Raw genomic sequence first — 24733 nt, forward strand, 5'->3', positions numbered from 1 at the left:
CTCTCTGTTCCCTTCTCCACCATCACCAACTCCAGGCTCCGCCCTTTCTGCCTTGCCTCTCCCTATGCTTGGAATAAACTTCCTGTGCCCATACGCCAAGCCCCCTCCCTGCCCATCTTCAAATCCTTGCTCAAAGCCCATCTCTTCAATTTCACCTTCGGCACCTAACCATTTCACCGCTACCCAGGAATCTAGACTGCCCCAATTTGACTGTCCGCACATACTGTCCATTAGAATCGGAGAAAATGTTTCTTCACCCAACGTGTAATTAGACTCTGGAATTCGTTGCCGGAGAACGTGGTACGGGCGGTTAGCTTGACGGAGTTTAAAAAGGGGTTAGATAGATTCCTAAAGGACAAGTCCATAGACCGCTATTAAATGGACTTGGAAAAATTCCGCATTTTTAGGTATAACTTGTCTGGAATGTTTTTACGTTTGGGGAGCGTGCCAGGTGCCCTTGACCTGGATTGGCCACTGTCGGTGACAGGATGCTGGGCTAGATGGACCTTTGGTCTTTCCCAGTATGGCACTACTTATGTACTTATGACTTCTCATGTTGTCCATTAGATAGTAAGCTCCTTTGAGCAGGGACTGTCCTTCTTTGTTAACTGTACAGCGCTGCGTAACCCTAGTAGCGCTTTAGAAATGTTAAATAGTAGTAGTAGTAGTTTTAAAGATACAGGTGCCTGCCTTAAATTTAAAGGAATGCACCCCATTAAATTCTGTTATTAAGGCCTATGAGAGTCAAAGTGTTTAATCTACGTATCCATTTTTGTTCTATTTGATGGAGTCTCCTGTCGTGGTCTCCTCCTCGTATCATCGTGGGTACATGGTCTATAGCAACGCATCTGAAGTCATCAAATGTATGTGACATTGCTGTACTATGCGATACCAAGGGAGCTTCCAGTCTCTGATGTGACAAATTAAATTTATGGTCACTTAATCGTTGTTTAAGTTGTCTAGTAGTTTTACCCACGTAGATTTTGTTACCATAAATTTAATTTGTCAGATTAGAGACTGGAAGCTCCCCTGGTATTGCATACAAGATCTCTTGAGAGGAATAATTGCTTTTAGTGTATATATAACAGTTGTTAAGAAGCAATTTCCATCAGTAATTTAAATGAATAATTGTGCTCACCTCAATAACTTTAGCTGCTCCATCAGTCATGGCAAGCGGACAAGTGAAAAGGCCAGCTGAGGGAGTATACAGATATAACTTAGACACCTGGTATACCCGGCTGTAGAAGAAAAAAAAAGTGCAGCAGAGGTTAGAGATGAAAAACTAAAAGTTAACAACAGCTCTAGCAAAGAGGATGCAACAACAGTATTTCTTTAGAAATGTTCAGGTAAGGCAGTAAGAAATATTGTGATCTGTTAAATATGCCAAATGCAAAAAGCACAGCGAGCCTCCAAGGACAGGTTTACATCTAACATTTATTCAAGAACCCAACATGGGCCATATTTCAGTAAAACACCTGTGTCAGGGGTGTATTAAAAACATTAATATTAGTAACATTCACAATACATAATAAAAAATACATTATAAAAAATTACAAATTACTAACAAAAATAAAATCATTGAACATAAAATGAAGATTAATAAACTTGTAAACATATACATTTAAATCAAAGTCATTTCCTATATATGTAGTGTCAGTGGAAGGTATAATGAATTATCTAATAGATGCAATCGCATGCGAATGATCAAAAGTCAACGCAATAAGGAGGGAAGGGAGAGAACTGCTGGTACAGCACAAGGAGGGAGGGAAGGGAAACAGAGATATCAGACCAAGGAAAAGGGAACAAATACTAAACCTACAGCGTGACGGAGGGAGGAAGGGAGGGTGGGTTGGTTGGTTGGGTGGGTGGGCAGGCAGGCAGGGAATCAAGCAACCAAACCATGGCAATCTGTAGCTTTGACCACAACTCACATGCAAAATGTATGATAAAGAGGTCATTATGTATTTCTTCTCGATTACCTCAAATGTGCCCAATGTGTCAAACGTGGGTGACTGCTCGTACGTGTGCTATTTTTATCAACCTGTAGGTGTTAAGACCAGTGGTTCCCAAACGTCCTGGAGGTAGACCAGGCAGTCAGGTTTTGTTTTTTTTTTATTTTTTTTTATTAATTTTCCAAGAATATATAACAATACAATTCTATCATCAAGAAGCAATCATTAAACAACATTGTTGCAACAACATTTGGCATAAGTTTCTCATTTTACCGTTTCATTCCCTCCCCCATTCCCCTACCAGTCTACCCACCTCCAGTCCCCCATCCTCAGTCATATCTCAGTTTGTGATTATTACTGTTTTATTTTATTTTGATATTCATTCTCCTCTCCACTGCTCATATACCTGCCATATTTTTTGAAACTTCTGGAGTTGCCCCTTTCGTATTGCAGTCAGCTTTATCATTTGATACAGATGGTGTAGTCTACCCTCCACCACCTGCATCTCTGGGGTCTCCTTCTGTTTCCAGGCTTTTGCCAGCGCCATTTTAGCCGCCCCGAATACCTGTATGGCCAGCTTATGGCAATGTATTGGGGTCTTCCCGGGGCGTATGCGTAGTAGACAGTGCACTGCTTGTCTTGGGTAGTCTATCTTAGTCAGTTCCCTGACCTTTTCTACGATCTCTGACCAATATTTTTGAACCTTTGGGCATTCCCACCAGATGTGCCAAAATGTTCCTCTCCCCCCGCAGTCCCTCCAGCAATCTGTAGACATTTGTGGGTATATCTTTTGTAGTCTTACCGGTGTATAATACTACCAGTAAAAGATCTTATATCCATTTTCTACTAATGGCTGGGCTATGGATGGCTTCAACAAATGTCTATAGCTGCTTGCCCACCACTCTCCCGTGTGATGCTCTTGGAGCTCTGTCTCCCATCTCCTTGTATAGAGGCCCTGTGGGGAGAAAATCAACAACAAAGCCCTATATATTCGTGTTATACCACCTCTACCCCCTCCCTTTTTCATAGCTTTTTCCAATTCTGTCTCATCCCTTGCCCGCTTGAAAATAAAATTCCTGAGGCAATTATAATATACTACATCTCTTTCCTCTAATCCATATTCCTCCTGCAATTCCTTGTATGCCCGGAATTCCCCGTTCGCCCAAATCTGTCCCAATGTTTTTAGTCCTTTCTTTGCCCATATCTGGTAAATCTTCTCCTCCCTTCCAAGCGGGAACCCCGGGGCTCCTTGTATAGATGTTTGCAAGAAGTACGTTCTCTCAGGGAAGAGCCGTCTTCTTATCTGGAGCCAGGTGTTTAATATATGGCTAAGTCCCACCGGGACCCTTTCTATCACCGCTAGTATGTCCCTCCCGGGTTTCCATAGCGTGTCTCCTATATATCGTGTTCCCATCCATGCTCTTTCCCAGTGCAACCATTTTTTAACATTAGTTGGGTCCCATTCAGCCAACACCCTTAGCTGTGCTGCTTAATAGTAAAGGAAAAAGTCTGGCACACCCATGCCCCCCCTATTTGGCATCTGATACATCATATTTCTACGGACTCTTGGTGGTCGTTTTCTCCAGATGAATGCAAACATTTTTTTATTCAGCTGTTGAAAGAAGGTTCTGGGGATTGGGATCGGCAGGGCCATGAACATATATAGCAGCTTGGGCAGGATCATCATTTTCACTGCATGGATCCTGCCTACCCACGATATCGTGAGTCCCTCCCATCTGTCCAACTCCCCGAAGAGCTCTTTTAACTTCCTAGGGAAGTTCTCCTGAAACATGGACTCCAATTTTGGGGTGATCATGGTGCCCAAATATCGTATTGCTTTTTGAGCCCATTGGAATGGATATAGACCCTGCAGCTCCCGTACTTCTCTCTGGGGTATTGTTAAATTGAGTATCTCTGATTTATTAGCATTAATCTTAAAGCCCGATAAAACCCCATATTGTGAAATCACCTCTATGACTTGTTGCAGGGAGTGTTTCGGTTGGGATAGTGTCAACAAGACATCATCCGCGAACAGCATGATCTTATGCTCCCGACTGCCTCTCACCACCCCCCTTATGCTATCGTGGTCTCTAATTTTTTTTGCTAAAGGCTCGATTGAAAGTGCAAACAGCAGGGGGGATACCGCACAGCCCTGTCTCGTCCCTCTGGCCAGGTTAATCGGCTTGGAGCAGGATCCATTTATCTTTAGGACTGCTAATGGATTAGTGTAGAGCAGCTGTAGCCAAGTCATAATGTTCCCCCCCAACCCAATTTGTTTCAAAACTTCAAATAGAAATGGCCACTCCACCCGGTCAAAGGCTTTTTCCGCGTCAACCGAGCATAGTAGTGCCGGTTCCCCTTCATCTGTGACATGTTGTATTATGTGGAGCAGGGACCTAATGTTATCGAACGTCTGTCTACCCTGTATAAATCCTGTCTGATCTTCATGTATCACTCTTGGGATTACCCTCTGCAACCGTTGGGCCAAAATCTTAGTAAAAATTTTATAGTCCACATTAAAGAGTGATATGGGTCTATACGCCCCACACTGCGTGGGGTCCTTGTCCGGCTTCCTTATCAGAACCACCTCCGCCACTCTCCAAGAGTGAGGCAGCTCATCTATATCGTCAAAGGAGATAACGGCTTTCAGCAACAGCGGTGCTAACCACTTAGCAAATAGTTTATAGAAACGTGCTGGAAATCTGTCCGGTCCCGGAGCCTTATTGTTAGGTAAGCTCACTATCACCTTTTCCACCTCCTCAATCGTTAGGGGGGCAGATAGGGATTCCACCGCCCCCTCTGACAGAGCTGGGAGGTCCACCCCCTGCAGGTACTGTGCAATATCCTCCCGCGTTCCCCCCTGTTCTGATTTGTATAATTGAGTGTAGTATTCTTGGAATACCTCCTGTATTTCACCAGTTTGATGGACCAACTTCCCAAGGGTATCATACACTCCCGTTATATAGTTTCTTTGGGCCTGTTTCTTCAATTTATTAGCTAATTTATTTATTGCATTTGTACCCCACATTATCCCACCTTTTTGCAGGCTCAAATAGTCTACTGGCTCTGTTTCAGAACTCGAAGTGTTCTTGCTGCACCCTCTGTAGCTGTGTTGCTATTTCTGACATCTGTATATTGTTAAGCTGTGCTCTATATTGCTGTACTTTTTGTAATTTCCTCTTATCTGTCGGGTCTGCCTTGTGCTCTTTTTCGCTAGCTTCTAGTTTTATTCTACTCTCCTCCTCTTGTACTTTCTGCAGTTTGGTTACATGGGCCTGCAGGGCTATGATTTGCCCTCTTACTACCGCTTTCATTCCTTCCCAAACGTTCACCGGGTGTGTTTCCCCCCTATCATTAAAATCTATGTATTCCCTAATGTATTTTTCAATCTCAGCCACGTTCTGTGGATCTAATAGCAGCGCTTCATTTAGTCTCCAATGTATGCGTCCCCTCTCCTTTGTTCCTGCCCGCAAAGTCAGGGTCACTAAGGAGTGATCCGACCAGCTGCAGGGCTCAATCTCCACCTCTCCCACTCGGGCTCCAATCACACCATCACCCAGCCAATAGTCAATTCTCGAGTATGTGTTATGTTTGGGGGCATAGTGAGTGTAGTCTCTCTCAGACCCATGGTTAACCCTCCACAAGTCTGTCAGGCCCCATCTTGCCATCCAGGCCTTAAGGGCCACTCTATCCCCCTTAGCATATTGTGCTGCCCCTCCTGAATTGTCCACCCTCGGGTCAACCGTCAAGTTCAGATCTCCCCCTACCAACAATTGGCCTTTCACATGTTTTTGCAAAATCATTTCCAATTCCTGTAGGAATAGTTTTTGTCCCTCGTTTGGTGCATATACACACAGCATAGTATAATATTCGTTATTCAGGGAGACTATTAACAGTATGTATCTGCCCGCCTTGTCCTTAATCATTTTATGAACCTCCCAAGGCTGGGATCGTGACAGAGCAATTAGGACTCCCTTCTTTTTTTGGGACTCAGTGTTAGACGCACATTGCACGATGGGATATTGCTTATGTCTCATCAAGTGTTCATGAGTCTTTTTGAGGTGTGTCTCTTGTAGGAACATCACATCTGCTTTCAGGCGCAGCATTTCTCTAAATACCTGTTTCCTTTTCTGCGGGGTATTCAGCCCTCGCACATTTACAGTCACATATTTAAGCATCATACTAGCGTACTATAATTTCTGTCACTGTTATCTGTGTACCATATGCTGAGGCTTCCCTTTGGTCCCACCCACCCCCCCTCCACCACCCTTCAGCTCCCCTGTACCTATTCCCTCCCCCGCCCTCCATATTCCTCCCCCCCTCGCCTTTCCCCTGTCCCCTTAACAAGAGCACCATTACCAGATCTTGGTCGGTGCTATTCCAGAGGAGTGTGATCCACCTTTCCCCAGTCATGCCTTTTGCCCTCTCAGAGTATTTTCCCCATCCTGTATCCTCCTGGCAAATAGGGCTGCTTTACACATTTACCCCCTCAGTCTCCCAAACAACCTGAATAACCAACATATTCAACAAACTTAGTCCTTACGCGGAGCCTATTCTGACCCAGTGCCCCAGTTCTTACAGTGATGCTGTCAGGGTCTCACCCCTGTCTTACATCCATATGGCTTCAAGTGAGGCGCCCTGCAGACTTCTGACGCTGTAGGCGCTTCTGGCCCACTCTCTGCCACTTTGGGTGTGTTCTGGAGTCAGCAGATGGAGTGGGCCTCTCTGTTGTAGGTGGTGTTGCCAGTTGGTAATCGCCTTGTAGGATCGCTGAGGCCTCCGCTATCGATTTTATTTGATGTTGTTTCCCATCCTTATAGAATGCAAGCCCAAACGGGTATCTCCAACGATATCGGATCTCCAGTTCTCTCAGCTTGGCTGTTATCGGCTTAAGCTCGGCTCTTCTCTTCAGGGTAGCTGCAGCTAAGTCCTGATATATTTCCACCGAGTAATTATCCCACTTGAAATCTTTTGCCTGTCTCGCAGCTGTTATAACTCGCTCTTTCAATTTAAAGTCCTGGAAGCAGGCTATTATGTCTTTAGGCAGATTTCTTCTACTGGCCCCTAGGGCTCGATGCGCTCTTTCCAGGATTATTTTTTCCGGAGGGACCGGTTCCTCCGTAGCTGCCAGGAGTGAGCTAGCAATTTGCTGTATCACGTGTTCACTATTTTGAAGTGCCGGGGTCTCAGGCAGGCCGCGGAAGCAAAGGTTGTGCCTCCTACTTCTGTTTTCCAGGTCTTCTAATTTATCATTGATCAATTGCTGACCCAGGCGTTCATCCGCTACTTGTCGTTCTAGGGAGCCCAAAGACTCGGAGTGCTCATTGATTCGGCCTTCCACCTCCTCGATTCTATGGCCCATCTCCGCTATCTCTCCCTCAAATCGGCACCCAGGGTCGCCAGCTCCGTACGCATCGCCTTTAGGTCAGATCTGATTTCCTGGATCCAGGCACACAGCTCCGGAAGGCCCGCCACCTGGGAGTCCCCTTGAGTCTGAGTGATAAATAGATCTCCTGAGTGCTGCAGATCCGGCATGGCCCGTATCTCCGTGTCCTCCTCTTCACGGGCCGCCATGTTTTTTTTCCTGCTCGCGTCGGGCTCGAATGCAAACTGGGTCAGATTTAGTGGATCCACTCACTTCTGCATGAGCCCTTCAGGTACTTTCGGTACTGCAGCTTCTCCCTTCAGTAATTTCAGTGCTCTGCTCTCGCTTGAGGTCGGGAAATCACTCGTTATTTCTGAGGGTGTTTGGGAGCACGGGTTTCAAGCGGCCATGCTCACCGGTGACGTCACTTCCTCCAGGCAGTCAGGTTTTCATGATACCCACAATGATTATTGAGGAGAGAGAGTTGCATGAACTGCCTCCACTGCATGCAAATCTGTCTCATGAATATTCATAGTGGATATCCTGAAAACGTGACTGGCTGGGGTGCCTCCAGGATCAGGTTTGTGAACCACTGTGTTACCCTATTCCTGCATGGAGGATTGTGTGATGATCACATAATAGAGTGGGAATTGGTTAGCATGCTCTACTCGTTATTGATGGATTTTACATTCGAACTGTTGTGACAATTTTGAGAGCTGCTTTATTGGGTTCTTTGTTATTGCTGCTGTTGTGACACTCCTTGTTTTCTCTTTAATTGTAGGATGTGCCGTCGACAATTCAACTGGATGTGTCTATACACTTGTTGCCATTTCATACAACATCTGTGATTTGCCATGCAATTGCCTGTTCATCTACTCAAGTCCTCCTGTCTTCTGTTGGGTCCTGCCCATCGAGACCTTTTTCCCCGCAACATTGGTTCAAGAATCCCACTTTACTGTGGGAAATGGAAACTCCTGTATTAACTGTTACCAGAGTTACAATGCACAGAACAGTAAAAACCTTGAATGATCAAGCAGACTTTACAGGGCATTCCAGCTCCAATCCATCACATGTGCGCAGGATCTTATTGTTTATTCTTTCAATGATCAACATATAAATATAAACATCTGCAGTGACTATAAGCTAAAAGGTGTATAGAAAAAGATTATGACAAAAAAAGCATTTACAGAAAATAAATAATGGCAAGAAATGAACGTCCTGATGTATTGATTGAATGCTGGGACTTGGCCATCTTTAATTGAGCAGTGCTTTGCAGTTGGGGGTCCTTCCCCTGACGAAGACCCAGTCCTGCTGTATTGATTGAATGCTGGGACTTGGCCATCTTTAATTGAGCAGTGCTTTGCAGTTGGGCATCCTTCCCCTGACGAAGCCTCATCTGGCGAAACGGGACAGTTGGGGAGGCCCACATTTCAAGCTGCAATAAGCTAAGTAGCTTTGCTCTTCGTTATGGCTATTTTTTTGTACTATTTTTTGTACTATATTTATACACTAAGAGTGTGCGTGAACACCTAGGGAGGAGGTTGGTAGGGACCTATGATTGAAATATGGTGACTAAATAAATAATCTTATTAGTTAAGATTAAGCTGTCACCAGTCTGAGGTCCTCTCCTTCTTCCATGATTAATTCATTTTCTTGCAATTGCATAAATTGTTCTGCTATTTTTGTTGGAATTTTGTCAAATTGAGCAGAGCTCTTTTCCCTTTGGTTTGTATTACATTTGTATCCCACATTTTCCCACCTATTTGTAGGCTCAATGTGGCTTACATAGTACCGGAGAGGCGTTTGCCGACTCCGGTGAGAACAAATAGAAAGTGATGTTGTGGTAAGATAAAGTTCATGTGGCACAGCCATAATTAGGGAATTGTACAACAGAAGAATTGAGTTATGTCCATTACGTACTTTAGTTTTGTTGTGTCGCAGAGATCAGGCATTTAGGTTGGATCGGCAAGGTATGCCTTTTTTTTTTTGTTACATTTGTACCCTGCGCTTTCCCACTCATGGCAGGCTCAATGTGGCTTACATATTGTATACAGGTACTTATTTGTACCTGGGGCAATGGAGGGTTAAGTGACTTGCCCAGAGTCACAAGGAGCTGCCTGTGCCTGAAGTGGGAATTAAACTCAGTTCCTCAGTTCCCCAAGACCAAAGTCCATCACCCTAACCACTAGGCCACTCCTCCACTAGGTTAGTTTTTAGTGATTTCCGGAAGTTTAGGTGGTCGTGCGTTGTTTTCAAGGCTTTTGGTAATGTGTTCCACAGTTGAGTGCTTATGTAGGGAAAACTGGATGCGTAAGTTGATTTGTATTTGAGGCCTTTGCAGCTTGGGTAGTGCAGATTTAGGTATGCTCGTGTTGATTATGATGTGTTTCTAGTTGGTAAGTCGATCAAGTCTGTCGTGTCCAGGGGTTTCACCGTAGATAATTCTGTGAACCAGGGTGCAGATTTTGAAGGCAATGTGTTCTTTGATTGGGAGCCAGTGTAGTTTTTCGCAGAGGGGTTTTGCGCTTTCAAATCGCGTTTTTCCAAATATAAGCCTAGCTGCCGTGTTCTGAGCGGTCTGAAGCTTCTTTAAGGTCTGCTCTTTGAATCCCACATAAAATTCCATTGCAGTAGTCTAAGTGGCTTAGTACCATTGATTGTACCAGGTCGCGAAATGTTTCCCACGGGAAGAATTGTTTCAAGCGTTTGAGTTTCCATATTGAGTGGAACATTTTCTTTGTTGTGGATGCCAGGCTCTCTAGCGTTAAGTTACAGTCTATTGTAACGCCAAGGATTTTCAGGCTGTTGAGATAGGAAGAGTGTAGTCTGGGGTGTTGATAGTTGTGGGGTTGTCCGCGCTGTGTTGGGATGAGAGGATGAGACAATGTGTTTTTTCTTTATTGCGTTTTAGTTGAAATGCATTTGCCCATGAGTCCATGCTGTTTAAGCTGAGTTTGATTTCGTTGGTGATTTCAGTAAGTTTGGATTTATACGGCATGTATATTATGACATCATCTGCATATACGAAAGGGTCAAGACCTAGGGTGTATTAGGACTTGGCTAGTGGGGTCATCATTAGGTTGAAGAGGATTGGTGATAGTGGTGATCACTGTGGTATTCCACAGTCTGCTTTCCACGGTGATGACATGCTAGAGTTTATTAAAATCTATATGCATACATTAAAAAAACTGATGAACTAATTGGTCGCATGTGATTTTAGTTGCAAGAGTAAACCACATTAGACTAATGGATGAATTCTTAAAACAAGATTAATTCTCAAGCCTTACAAAATATATCAGGCCTTAACACTTGATAATAAGTTCTGCCAAAGAGATCTGTTGAAGCTATACAATAATAAATGAAAAATTAAAAAGTAGGGCCGTTAAAATTTCATCAGACAACAAAGAAGGGAATGTATGTGTTCAAAGTAAGTTATAAAGGTAAACAACCGGCACCAAAAAAGGAAGCACAAATGATTCTGATGTGCGACATACCTTTGGTTAGAAATGCAAGTGAGTGGACATAAAGATACGAAGAGGACTCTAAAAACTTTGGGCCCTGTTTACAAAGGTGCGCTAGCGTTTGTCAGCGTGTGCTAACTGTGTAGGTGACCACAATATTCCTATAGGTGCCTACACAGCGCGTGATAATTTTTAGTGCGCGCTAACGAACGCTAGCACACTTTTGTAAACAGGACCCTAAGGGTATGATACAGTAATACTTTCTAAATAATGCTCATAGTGGTTCTTTGGTAAACTTCCCAATCCACAGGGACTACTTATAATGACTCCACAGAATTTTTTCTTATGAGCACTTAAATTGTTTCCAAAAATGTTTAACTGATGAGAGTATTAGGAATTTCACCCAGATATTTAACAATTGATCTATGCAGAGCTCAAAATCTTTAAATTTATTCCACAAATTAAAAAAGATTGAAGGAAGAGCAAGTGTCCATGGGGGTGGCTAAAAATGCCATTACATTAGAGCATTCCAGCCCCGGCAGGATGTCAATCTGCACAGGAGGCAAATTAATGAGGCTGCTATCACAAGCTGGGCTCAGAGACACTGTTCCCAGGTTGGGGAACAGAAGCTAACACAGTATGCTGCCCTGACTCCTGATACTCCCCTACCTCTGTGTCTCTTGTAAGTATACACACAGTGTTAACCTCCTTCAAGGATGAGACTCTGTCCTTGACCATCTTTAAATCTAGATTGAAAACCCACCTCTTTAACACTGCTTTTGACTTGAAACCACTCCCCCATATTAATTGATTTGCTTGCTTTATTTTTGTCTATTAGATTGTAAGCTCTTTGAGCAGGGACTGTCTTTCTTCTATGTTTGTGCAGCGCTGCATACGCTTTGTAGCACTATAGAAATGCTAAATAATAGTAGTAGTAGTCCTTTAGACCTTGTACTATCCTTTTGTAACTATCCTTATTCCACTCAGGGCAAGATGCACTAAAAAAAAAAAAGAGCCTTTAACGTGGGTTTTAAACTGGTTCTAGCCAGTTTAACGTACAAGTAGTAAACCAGGACATGCACTAAAGGGCATTTTCCTGTCACGTTAGCAGCTAACGAAAATGGAATGCAAACTATTATAATAAGATGCACTGCCGTTGCAAACTATAATAATGAGATGCACTACCGTTTTCCGATCCCCTTACCGTGGCAAACCTAACGGGAGGTCTGCATCTCTCGTTGGGGCTGCTGTGAGGGGATCAGAAAGGGGAAAAAAAAATAAAACGTCCAACAAGTGCTCAGAAGAGCAGAGCACTTAGCTTTCTTTTAAATCATTTGAAAGAGAAAACAATTTTTTTCCCTTCCTCCGCCGCTCCCCCTCCCCTTTATGGATGTCCTTCGCACCCCCCCCCCGAGGCCGCCGCTCCCCCCTGCATAGAAATCAGATCTTCCCACAGCCCCGGCCTCCCCGCCATCCTCCACGGCCCGGGGCCCCGCCTCCCGAGGTCGCCGCCGCCGCCGCTCCCCCCCCTCCACCCACCACCAGTTCGGGCCCTCACAGCGCCTCTCACCTCTGTATGAAGGCGCTGCAGCAGGAACAGCTGATCACTTTCCTTCAGGCCTCTTTCCTTCCTTCCCTGGCCCACCCTCGTCTGACGTAAGTTCTACGAGGGCGGGACACAGGCAACAGCTGATCGCTTCCCTTCGAACTTCCCTCCTTCCCTCCCTGTGTCCCGCCTTCTCAGGACGAAAGATGGCATCCTGTGCACCCTCCTGAACTCCAAAGATGGTGTAAAGGAAGTGTGAAGAACTTTCAGAATCCATGTAGTTAAGGAGTGAAAAATATCATTACCTTCGCATTTTTCCAGTAAACCCAAGATTTTTATATTGTTCCTCTGAGATCTATTATTAAGATCTTCCAGATATCTGTCTAATGTTTTAATTTTTTGGAAAGCTTAGGAATCGCTTGTAATTAAATATCATGAGCATTCAAATGCTTTACCGATTGATCAAGGCGGGCTGCACGAGTTGTTCACAAAGTGTCTCTCTATTATCTTTGATCAGGTCTTTAGCTTGAAGAAGCTCCTGTAGGAGCATTTGTAATGAGACCTCATCCCGAGGGTCTACCTTGCTTTTGCAGGGAGATGGCGGTTCTTGTTTGGATCGTTTGAAACCCTGGAATTGAGATTGCGACAGTAATTCTTATGCTTTGTTTAGAAGATGCCATGATGAAGTTTTACAAGAAATATCAGGCTCCAATGCTATGATGAATGAAAAATTTCCTTTGGGAAGCGCAGCTCAAGCTCTATGCAGCCATCTTGTTTTTTTGCTCATAAGCGTTCCCCCCCCCCCCCCCCCCCCCCCCCGCAGTAGTTGCAGTACTTTTACTTTTTACTCAAAAAGTACATTAGGCACTTAAGTAAATTTTTTAATGTGTTCTTCACTGTACTTTTTACTTAAGTATTAAAATATACATTATTTTACTTTTACAAGTACTTTGACTTGCTACTTTGAACAACATTGTATATGTTCAACACCTATTTTTCGTGCTATATAATCTCGCTATGTGCATACATTAAAATCTGATAGTGATCGGACTTAGAATGTTGAATTTGTTCTCTCAATATTTTTTTTGAATTATGGAAAGCATTCTAACTTGAAGGCTAGCTGATTGGCTGAAAGTATATGTTGTGCACTTACATGGTATAGCACGTGTCATGATATGTCTATACTTCAGCAGTTAATAAAGAATACTTCAAGAATGCTGTAAAATAATGTCTCAGTACTGCCAAACGTGCTTTACTTTCACCAATTATTACAATACCTCCAGTTACGGTATTTCCTCTCATAGGCTTCAGCAATAAGCCCTTCTTCTACAGAAATTTCCTTCATCTTCTTCCAAGCTGGGCAGGTGATAATTCGGTCAACTCGCTGGCCCCAAGCATCATACTGCTGCAACTGTGGTGGGTTTAACTCACATTCACGTCCCAAACAGTCAATCTCATCTGCCACACGAGCTCCAAACCTCTCCAGTTGCTGGTTTACCTCTTCAAACACCTGAAAAGTACAATTAGTAAATATCCTTTCGACAAAGGCACCAACGTTTCTGAATGACTGGAGGTGCCAAACACAATGTAAATTACTCCTCCCTGGACACAATAAAGCAGCTTTCTTAATATTAGAGGTGTTCAGCACCTACAGAGTTGGTTTCTAGGCCTTCAAACAGTACTCTTTCCATTGAACCTCATTTGCTCCAGATGTTGGCCAAAATGTGTGTCATGCTGTGGATAACTGGTCTTTTCTGTGGTTACAGAAAGTTACAACCAGTTTTCAATCAAAATTTTTATACCCTTGTTAGACAAACATTTCAGCACAGCTGACATATGTCCAGCTTGTTTTGTTTTTTTCAGTAGGAGGTGCTGCTGTTCCAGTTCTCTGTTATATTTGCAATGCTGCCTTTTCATGGATAGCATTGTTGCTGTTGGGAGTTATAATTTAGTGCGTTATGGAAGGCTCTTGAGTTTCTTCTTGGAAGGGTTTTTTCTGACTTCACAATGTGCCTTGCTATGAAAGAAGTTTGTAATGCTCTTACTGAAGTCACTGTTAAAAAAAGAAATTTATGTAAACACTGGGTGTCTGCAGAACTTAAGGTGCAGGATTATACTGGGGTTCTAGCCCATCCTGTAGATGCTAGATTTTGCTCCCATATAGAACTGATTAAATTATACAACATCTAGGTAATCTGGGGATTTATGTGCGGGTGGTTTCTTAGGGTGTCCTTCAATACATTGTAAAAAAGAAACCTGCTATATTGCGTAAATTCATTCTATCTGAATGCTAAGTAACTCACTTCTTGTTACTAAGAGGTATGACATACCAGTTAAAAATTTTTAATTTATAAATAGTGCTCAGAAATAGGTGTTTGAGTTGAGCTATGAGCAGCTGTTTAGTCATAACACCATCACATCCATCATAGCACTACCCTACCTTCCTGCCCATATATCTGTTGATGATTTATTCAATATTATACAAAAATGGTACTTAGCTTTGGAGTGCTGTCCGAATGGAGTAAGCTGCATACATAGACTTCAGCTCAAATGGTGATATAATGTTTCTTTCAGTTTTTCAATCTTGCTAGTAAACAAAAATAGTGTCCAAAAAACTTAAACATGCCACTTCTCCTGTGGCTACTGTTCCTTTTTTCAACGATAGTGTAGGCGCGGGTTTTGGGTGCGCGCAGAAATATTTTTCAGCGCACGTACCAAAAATGCCTTTAAAAATTTTTTTCCAAAAATGGACGTGCGGCAAAATCAAAGTTGACGCACGTCCATTTTGGATATCTGACCTTACTGCCAGCCATAGACCTAGCGGTAAGGAATCTGCGCAGTAAGGACCTGCGCGCGTCCGCAAATAAAAAAAATATTTTTCAGACGCACGTAGTGGATGTGCGCCAAAAATTAAATTACCACAACAGGCACGCGGTAGTCGGGCGGTAAGTTCATTTTGGCGCACGTTGGGCACACGTAGAACCTATTACAGCTTAGTAAAAGGGGCCCTAACTGTGTACTGACTGAACTTAGTAAATAGGCCCTAAAAGCTAACCGACTATGCAGAGATCATCAGCTATGCGCCTTATTTTCCCCAAGCAATACAGGATGTATATTAAAACAAATCAGAATTTTAATTCCTCCCATCCAATCTGAAATAATTTATGGATACTAATTCTCCATATTTATACTTATACTCACTGCAAATTCTGACCTTGAGCACTAAAACCGAGATTGATACGCACATTATACAATACACAGGCACTCCGTTTCAACTCCAAAGACAGACTGTTAAGATGTTACATGTTCACACACAAAAAAACGTACAACAGACCTTAGGGGGCAAGTGCCTTTTTAGATATCCCTGGAGAAAGGCATCCTCCAAATACTGGTTTCCAAGCTTTGGGCGATCTTGAAAAAATGTCCCCACAGAGGTCCTGGAAAAAGGCACTTTTAGCTCCTCCAAAATGGCTTTGTCTGGTTTCTCTGTTTCCTCAGCCAGTGTTGCACCCATACCACTGACTGTAGCCATATAACATGGTGACTGATACTGCTGCAGGCATCCACAGGGCTTTGGGCCTCTACTGTAGAGACTGTACGTCCTCTGCAGGAAATACGGAGACCTAAATCTAAAAAGATGCAATACAACATAGGGTTGATTTTTGTTTTTTACAGAGTTATGGTTATTTTATATGACATTTACAGTATGAGATTTTCTACCTCGTCTTTCCTTACAAATATGTAGCATTCTAATAGCCAGACAACTCCTGGAGAAAATCAATATCTTTTCAAAGTGCAGTTCGTGAACTTTTGAGACCTCACAGGCCTTTCCTTCATATGTCGAACATTGGTTTTGTCACTAGCAATGTTCATTAATTTTGACATGACATAAACAAAATGCAACACAGCAGGCTGTTCTGTGCCATTTCAAAACAAATGAAAACAACTGTCTATAAATCTTTTTCCTATAATTTATGGATTTCCTCTTAAAAAGTGGGCTTTAACCCTGGTTTATATTTATTTATTTATTGCATTTGTATCCCACATTTTCCCACCTATTTGCAGGCTCAATGTGGCTTACATAATTTTGTTAGCATTGTCATTACAGTTTTCCAGTCAGAAATAAATGTATGCACCACTGTTTTTGAGTTACTGGGATTGTAATAAGGGTCACAATGTCCACCTCTTTGGGGCTTTAGGGGACAAAGAAGCTAGCTGTGGTGTTATCAGGCCTGTGGACAACAGAAGGTAACTGTGAACAGATGCCATTTTGATATGAATTATGAACAAAGCCAAAGGAAAGGATACCATTTGCCTGGCTATTGAAAAATGACTGTGGTTTAACCAATTGTATACAAAAATGGAACAGAATTAGACAAAAGCAGAAGTCCGGGACTCCTCTGTAACAAGGAGGGGGGGGGGGGAATGAACACAAAGGCTTACCTTTGGCAGACAATATTCAGAGGTAAGCAACCCCCCACCCCCAGGACACAAAACTTGTGATTTTCACTGTCTGCAATGAGGGTGAAACTGCTTACGACTAATTGCAGATGTCTGCAAACAAAAAAACAGTCCCTCCTAAGCAGGTGGGGGCTGAAGGAGCAGTGAGACTGTTGTGCAGAGTAACATGACTACTGTCCAGAGGTAAATGTCCACCCTCCCCCCCCCCCCCAACACACACACACCTTCTGACTCCACATGAGTTTACGGGATAAAACCTCCCTTCAGATTACATCACTCAGGGGCAGAGCCGAAGATCTGATTAGTCCAGTGCTTTCACAGGCAGATGATCAAAAGCAAAGGCCGGCACTAGAGGCTGTTAGCGCCATACTAGCGCCGGCGTTTGCTACCACCCCATGATCAGAGCCCTCGAGCGCGTGAAACAATGTGCTCGAGGGCTCTTAGTGCAAGCAGCATGCTAACCAGAGCTTAACTAATTCATCCCCAATGATCAGCGTCCAGCGAGCCAAATATTGAGTCGCTGTCTGCGACAAACCCTACGCCAGCTCCGAGCTGCAACTTCAAAGGAAAGTATTTGCTTATATCTGGCGGCGCACACCCTAGGATTCGCAGAAATCAGATGTATCTTGCTCGGGAGAAAGGGGGTATGGAAGTTCCCGACATTTTGTCTTACTATTGGGCAGCTCAGCTCACTACTCTTTTTGAGTGGGTGGCTTTCCCCCATAAACTTTGGGTGTGGTTGGAACAAGGTCTGTTGCCAGAACAGGCTAAAAGCCCACCTCTTTAACGCTGCTTTTGATTCCTAATCACCTCTCACTTGCCCTGTACCCCTTTTACCCCCCCACCTCCTTAATTCCCTTACCTCTTAGTTGTTGTCTGTTTGTCTGTCCTATTTAGATTGTGAGCTCTTTGAGCAGAGACTGTCTTTTTATGTATGGTGTACAGCGCTGCATATGCCTTGTAGCACTATAGAAGTGATAAGTAGTAGTAGTAGATATACTATTGCATTTTTTTCCTTGGATGCCTTTGGCATTCCCGGGGCGCATCTTATGGGGCCTCCTGTGCTCTTGCCTTGTAGACTGCGGTCCGTTTAGCACTGTTTCCACAGCAGTGCTATTTTTATAACGCTCCAATACAACATGCTCCGGGGTTTGCGCCACCATTACAGGCGCGTTAAAAACGCTAACACACCTTAGTAAACATACCCCTAAAGTGTTTCAGAGGTGGACTGGGAATGGTCTTTGTTTTGGGTTAGCTTTGACTTCAGGGGTCATTTATACCATTCTCTGCTTTATTTATTTGTAGCATTTGTATCCCACATTTTCCCACCAATTTGCAGGCTCAATGTGGCTTACATTTGCCGTAATGGCGGTTGCCATTTCCGGGTAACAGAATTACAAATGGTATTGCATTAAGGTGCATACATACATGGTAACATAATTGGAACATAGCATACATGGAATAGATCATGGTATAGATATATATCATGTGCATGTATACATGGTAAGGAAGAATATATTATGGTAATGAACGAAGGTTCCTGAGTAATAAATTGGATTGTAACATACATTAGGTCATCGACTATGGAGAGATCCTATTCTACATAAAGATTAAAGTGGTAGTGCTTGTTCATTAATGGCAAAGGTTAACCAGTTCAGTGAAAGATTTCAGTTATGTCTAGGTCCCTGATGGCGAACCTATGACACGCGTAGCCATTTTCGGTGACACGTGGCCGCATGTGGCCGCATACAGAGAAGCAGCGGCATTCCTTGCTGACACCCGGGGCGGATCGCCGATGCGCCCCCTCCCCCCCAGGTGCAGCGCGACCTCCCCCCCCCCCCCCCGTGCATGTTTACCCGCTGGGGGGGTGCCGTGTGCGCTCCTATTGGCTCCGAGTCCGCCGCTCGTTCCCTCCCTGCTGCTCCCTCTGCCCCGGCTCCTGCACGGCCATTAGGGGATCTTTGACCTCACTTCCGGCCGGCGGAGCAGAGAGCAGCAGAATGCCGTGGGGGACGCATCTCTGGGGGCCCTGTGATCGCCATTACCAGCAACCACATAACCACAGCAACCATCATCCAATCTACTGTTCTGGGGTGTCGTGGATTTCTAATTGACCATCATTACTGAGATAGGTGAGGGGGAGGCTGGGAGAAGCGAGGGCATGTGCTATGGGTGCCGTTTCCCGCCATTAGAAATAGTGGCCGCCATCTTAATTTACATAAGGTGGTCAGTTAGGCTAGTTAACCCCTAATTGCCTGCAGGGCTAACAGGCTATCTATAATTCTATCTTCTGTCACTGCCCCCCTGATGGAGAACCCAAAAAATAAAAAACCAAGGTTAAGCAAAGGAAGTGGTAGTAGCAGTAGCCGACCCTTTCAAGAGACATGGACCGAGATGTATGGCATTATAGAAAAAAATGGCAGATCATTTTGCGTTCTATGTACTGAAACGGTAGTAAGCAGAACGTGGAATATAAATAGACATTTTGAAACTAATCATTCCCAGCTCTTGAAAAAAAGTGAGGATGAAAGGAAGGAATACATTTCCAGGCAGCTACACTTTTATAAGAGCCAATCTAATTCCACCCTTAAATTTGTAAAAGGTTCTACAAATTTAACATCTGCAAGTTTGAGCATTGCTCACTCCATAGCTCAGCATGGAAAAGCACTCAGTGAGGGAGAATTTATTAAAGAAACTCTCCTAAGATGTGCACCAGTTCTATTTCACGATATGCAGAATAAAGATGCAATTATTAAGAGAATATCTGAGTTACCACTCAGTAGAAATATCATATAAGACCGAATAATGAGACTGAACACAAACGTACAACATCAATTAAAGAGAGACATAAGTAATTGTAAATATTTTTCGATCTCTCTTGATGAAACTGAGCCGAGGCAAAGTTCTTGAGCACTTTGTGGAGTGCTTTGAAGAAATTAAGGTATTTCTTGAGGATAAGGATCTGGGAAACTTTCCTCAGCTCAATGATGATAAGTGGGTCAACACCCTGATGTTTTTTACAGATCTCTCTGTTCATATTAATTAACTGAACTTAAAGTTACAAGGTTTTGGCAAAAGTATCGACGTTATGTTTGGATACATAAAAGCTTTTGAAAGTAAACTTAAAATTTTCAAGCGAGATGTAGAAACTAAAACTTATAAGTATTTTCCTCGAGTAACAAAGTATTTTGAGAAGGCCAGTGCAGCTATACAAAATGAAATGGAACCCTTCCATATAAAGTACCAGCATGTTTTAGACTCGTTACTTGACCAGTTCAGTGATAGATTTAATCAATTTAGAAGCCTAGAACAGACCATGAAAATAATTAAGTATCCTGATGTAGTAGTCTACAGTAGTTTGGAATTAAATGGTTTCCAATGGATGCAAATTGATGATTTGGAGATGCAACTTGTAGAATTTCAAGACAGCATCTAGGCTCAGGTGTTTGTCGACTTGAGGTCAAAGCTTGAGAATCTGGAAAGGTGCCGCTTGGAGAATCAAGAGGAGTGCCACTACGAACAGGAAATTTGGAGTGCCTGGAACCGATTACCAGACACTTTTAGCAGCCTGAAAAATATAGCAATGGCTTTACTCACAATTTTTCCCTCTACGTACTTTTGTGAACCCTTATTCTCAGCGTTAAATAATATCAAAACCAACAAAAGAAACAGATTGACAGATGAAGTTAGTAGCGCTTGCTTGGGCTTGAAGTGTACAAAATACCAACCTTCAATTGAAGATTTAACCAATGAAATTCAGCAACAAAAAAATCACTAATAGGCAGATTAGTTAAAGAATTCCCCCTCCCCCTCACTTATCTTAGTTCACGGCACCCCACAAAAGTTAAATAATATCAAGACCAACAAAAGAAACCGACTGACAGATGAACAAAGAAGTCACTAAGCAGGTAAGTTAAATAATTAGTTTTTGGTTTATTAAATACAGTTATATATTACAATTATACATTTTTGTTATTTAAACTATAAATATCACGAAATTATGGTTTTTTTCTCGAAGTGACACACCACCCGAGTTATGCTCGGTTTTTTGGCGAATTTTGACACACCAAGCTCAAAAGGTTGCCCATCACTGGTCTAGGTCGTGTAAAGGCTTATTATTTAGTATTTAAGATGGATGTTTATGGTATGCCTTCTTGAACAGATCTGTTTTCAGTAGCCTTCGGAAGCTGGCTAGGTCTTGTGTTGTTTTTATGGCCTTCGGTAGTGCGTTCCATAGCTGCGTGCAAATGTACGAGAAACTGGTTGCGTATGTGGATTTATATTTTAGCCCTTTGCAATTAGGGTAGTGGAGATTGAGGTCTGACATATAGGCCGGGGCTTCCCCATGAACGATTTTGTGGACCAGGGTGCAAACTTTGAACGCAATTCGTTCTTTTAGTGGGATGAATATGGGTTAAGGGAGAGTGATTATTTTGCATACTGCCAGGTGAGAGCTTTTATGCAGAAGTCAGTTCTTCCTGTTTTCCAGGTGACCAGGCTCTCTTTAACATTTTTCAGATTGGAGTGAGAATGAGTTTGATTTCACGATTGTACAAAACTTTACTGTATAGCAGCCCTCCTGATCTCATTTATGAACATCGTTGGGTGACTGTCAGGACAAGGTGCAATGACAGGAGATTTATCAACAATTGTTGAAGGTTTCCATTGTATCCAATTATGTAGAGCAGGGATATGCTGTTCCGGTGGTATTATACCCCGGCTCGTCTCAACGATTTTTTGGCACCAGTTCTGGTCAGTGCTAACATGGTTGTACTGAGGGCACGTCTGAACATATTTAGTGGTCCTGTAATAAAGTGAAATTGTATTGCACTACGGTTTATTGTCTTCTTCAGGATATTCTATCTGTGCCTTGCCCTTCGTCACTATGTATTTATTAAATGGCCACTCTATCGGACTTACTGATACTGCCTACTCATTGATGGCTTCTGTAGTTACAGCAGCTCAACTTTGCTTGGCAATGTTTTGGACACAGTCGGAGATTCCTGCCCGGACACAACTGTTAGCTAAGCTGGACTATTTGTATTTTATATTGAAGCTAACAGCACTTCATCGAGACTCTATGGGCCATTTGTATATGATCTGGAGACACTATCACTGCTGGCGGGGCCCATCCTAATACCGTGTTTCCCCGAAAATAAGACACTGTCTTATATTAATTTTTGCCCCCAAAAATGCGCTAGGTCTTATTTTCAGGGGCTGTCTTATTTTCCGGGGAAACATCGGGGTTGGCCTGCCTGCCCTCTGTCGCTCCCAGAACTAACCTTAAACGCCTCCTTTCACCTTCACAGCAAGCAGCAGCAGGGCAGACCTCTCCTTCCTTCCGTGCCCCGCCCTCGTGGACGTTACATCAGGCGAGGGCGGGACACGGAAGGAAGGAGTAGCCTGCCCTGCTGCTGCTTGCTGTGAAGATGAAAGGAGGCGTTTAAGGTTAGTTCCGGGAGCGACGGAGTGTGGGTGGAGGGGGGGCCCGGGGACGGCTTTGTCCGGCTCTCGGCGGCCCTGATTTCAAACAAAAATTTGCTAGGTCTTACTTTCAGGGGAGGCCTTATATCTACCAATTCAGGAAAACCTCTACTAGGTCTTATTTTCGGGGGATGTCTTACTTTCGGGGAAACAGGGTATGTCATTGCTTTCTTCAGTTACACTTGGATTAGTGCCGTCTGGGTTCGGGGGGGGATTGTGACAATATTGGTTGCCATTCCGCCTGTGTTCATTGCTGCTTGTTCTTGAATAAACCGTATTATTACAAAAAAAAAAAAAGGAAAGGCCCTACCTTATTCTTCAATATATTTCTATGAAATAGTAGTCATAAAAAAAATCAAGTGCATTTTTATAATAAACCACTGCATTCCACAAAACAAAAAATAAGAAAGTTTTCCTACATGCCATCTTTTTCTTTTGATACAGGCACAGGGAAAAAATTATGTTCAATGCTCCCCACTTCAACCTAATGGGTTTATTTTATTTTACTTTATAAATAGTAAGTCTGATTGTTAAGTACCTAATTCTCATAACATGATGTCTGTTTTGGTGGCCCTTTACTAGATGGAAACATCTTTGTACGAATACAGGGAGTCCCTATAGCCAACCCCTCCAAATGACACAATGATTTCAAATGTAGAACATCCTCATCCTCCTCGACCTATCTGCCGCTTTTGACACTGTCAATCACAACTTACTTCTCACCACACTGTCCTCTTTTGGGTTCCAGGTCTCTGTCCTCTCCTGGTTCTCCTCTTATCTCTCCCACCGCACCTTCAGAGTACACTCTCATGGCTCTTCCTCCACCCCCATCCCGCTCTCTGTTGGAGTTCCTCAAGGATCTGTACTTGGACCCCTTCTTTTTTCAATCTACACCTCTTCCCTGGGCTCGCTGATCTCATCTCATGGTTTCCAGTACCATCTTTATGCTGATGGCACCCAGCTTTATCTCTCCACACCTGACATCACTGCGGAAACCCAGGCCAAAGTATCGGCCTGCTTGTCCGACATTGCTGCCTGGATGTCCAACCGCCACCTGAAGCTGAACATGGCCAAGACCGAACTTATTGTCTTCCCACCCAAACCCTCTTCTCCTCTCCCTCCACTCTCTATCTCAGTTGACAACACCCTCATTGTCCCCGTCTCATCTGCCCGCAACCTTGGTGTCATCTTCGACTCCTCCCTCTCCTTCTCTGCGCATATCCAGCAGATAGCCAAGACCTGTCGCTTCTTCCTTTACAACATTAGCAAAATTCGCCCTTTCCTCTCTGAGCACACCACCCAAACTCTCATCCACTCTCTCATTACCTCTCGCCTTGACTACTGCAACCTACTCCTCACTGGCCTCCCACTTTGCCACCTATCCCCTCTTCAGTCCGTTCAGAACTCTGCTGCACGTCTTATCTTCCGCCTGGACAAATATACTCACATCTCCCCTCTCCTCAAATCACTTCACTGGCTTCCGATCAGGTACCGTATACAGTTCAAGCTTCTCCTCCTAACCTACAAATGCACTCGATCTGCAGCCCCTCCCTACCTCTCTACCCTCATCTCATCTTACGTTCCTACCCGTAACCTCCGCTCTCAAGGCAAATCCCTCCTTTCAGTACCCTTCTCCACCACAGCCAACTCCAGGCTCCGCCCTTTCTGCCTCGCCTCACCCCATGCTTGGAATAATCTCCCTGAGCCCAAACGCCAGGCCCCTTCCCTGCCCATCTTCAAATCCCTGCTAAAAGCCCATCTCTTCAATGTCGCCTTCGGCACCTAACCACTATTCAAGAAATCTAGACTACCCCAACTTGTCATTTCGTCCTTTAGATTGTAAGCTCCTTTGAGCAGGGACTGCCCCCCCCTTTTTTGTTAAATTGTACAGCGCTGCGTAACCCTAGTAGCGCTATAGAAATGTCAAGTAGTAGTAGTAGTAGTAAATTAGCACTCTAACCAATTAAACCAATACTTCCTCTGTGTACATCCGTATGCTGCACAAGCCAGCATGTTTGAAAATATAAGTGAGATTAAATAAAAATGCTACCAACAATAAAGAACAAAGAGGAGGATGCAGTAGTTCATAGGTTTGCTTGCTTTGTTTTGAGTGTACTAGATGACAGATGCAGGGAAGAGGAAACAGAGTCTAACCACAGTGGCTTCAACTTTTTAATGTCATCCCGTCTGCTGGGGGAGGGGGGTAACCTCCTTGAGATAGACCACTGGTCTAACCCAAGGAGGTTGGATAAAACAGGAGACAAAGTGACATCAAAGAGCCGGTGGTGGGAGGCGGGGCTAGTGCTGGGCAGACTTATACGGTCTATGCCAGAGCCGGTGGTTGGGAGGCGGGGATAGTGCTGGGCAGACTTAGTCTATGCCAGAGCTGGTGGTTGAGAGGCGGGGATAGTGCTGGGCAGACTTATACGGTCTGTGCCCTGAACAGCACAGGTACAAATCAAAG

The 24733-nt window shown here is 43.7% G+C and overlaps 1 protein-coding gene across 1 annotated transcript in view; it reads right to left on the reverse strand.

Moving 5' to 3' along the window:
* LOC115479719 (acyl-CoA dehydrogenase family member 11-like) overlaps positions 1 to 24733 on the reverse strand; it is an 82988-nt gene that overhangs the window by 56551 nt on the left and 1704 nt on the right. Inside the window, exons 2-4 of the mRNA XM_030217860.1 lie at positions 15659 to 15953; positions 13602 to 13834; positions 1139 to 1238 (exon numbers count right to left, since the gene is read on the reverse strand). Of these exons, the coding sequence (XP_030073720.1) occupies positions 1139 to 1238; positions 13602 to 13834; positions 15659 to 15953 (628 nt within the window). The remainder of the gene's footprint in view (positions 1 to 1138; positions 1239 to 13601; positions 13835 to 15658; positions 15954 to 24733) is intronic.

This window comes from Microcaecilia unicolor, chromosome 11 (assembly GCF_901765095.1).
Source record: "Microcaecilia unicolor chromosome 11, aMicUni1.1, whole genome shotgun sequence".
NCBI lineage: Eukaryota > Metazoa > Chordata > Amphibia > Gymnophiona > Siphonopidae > Microcaecilia > Microcaecilia unicolor.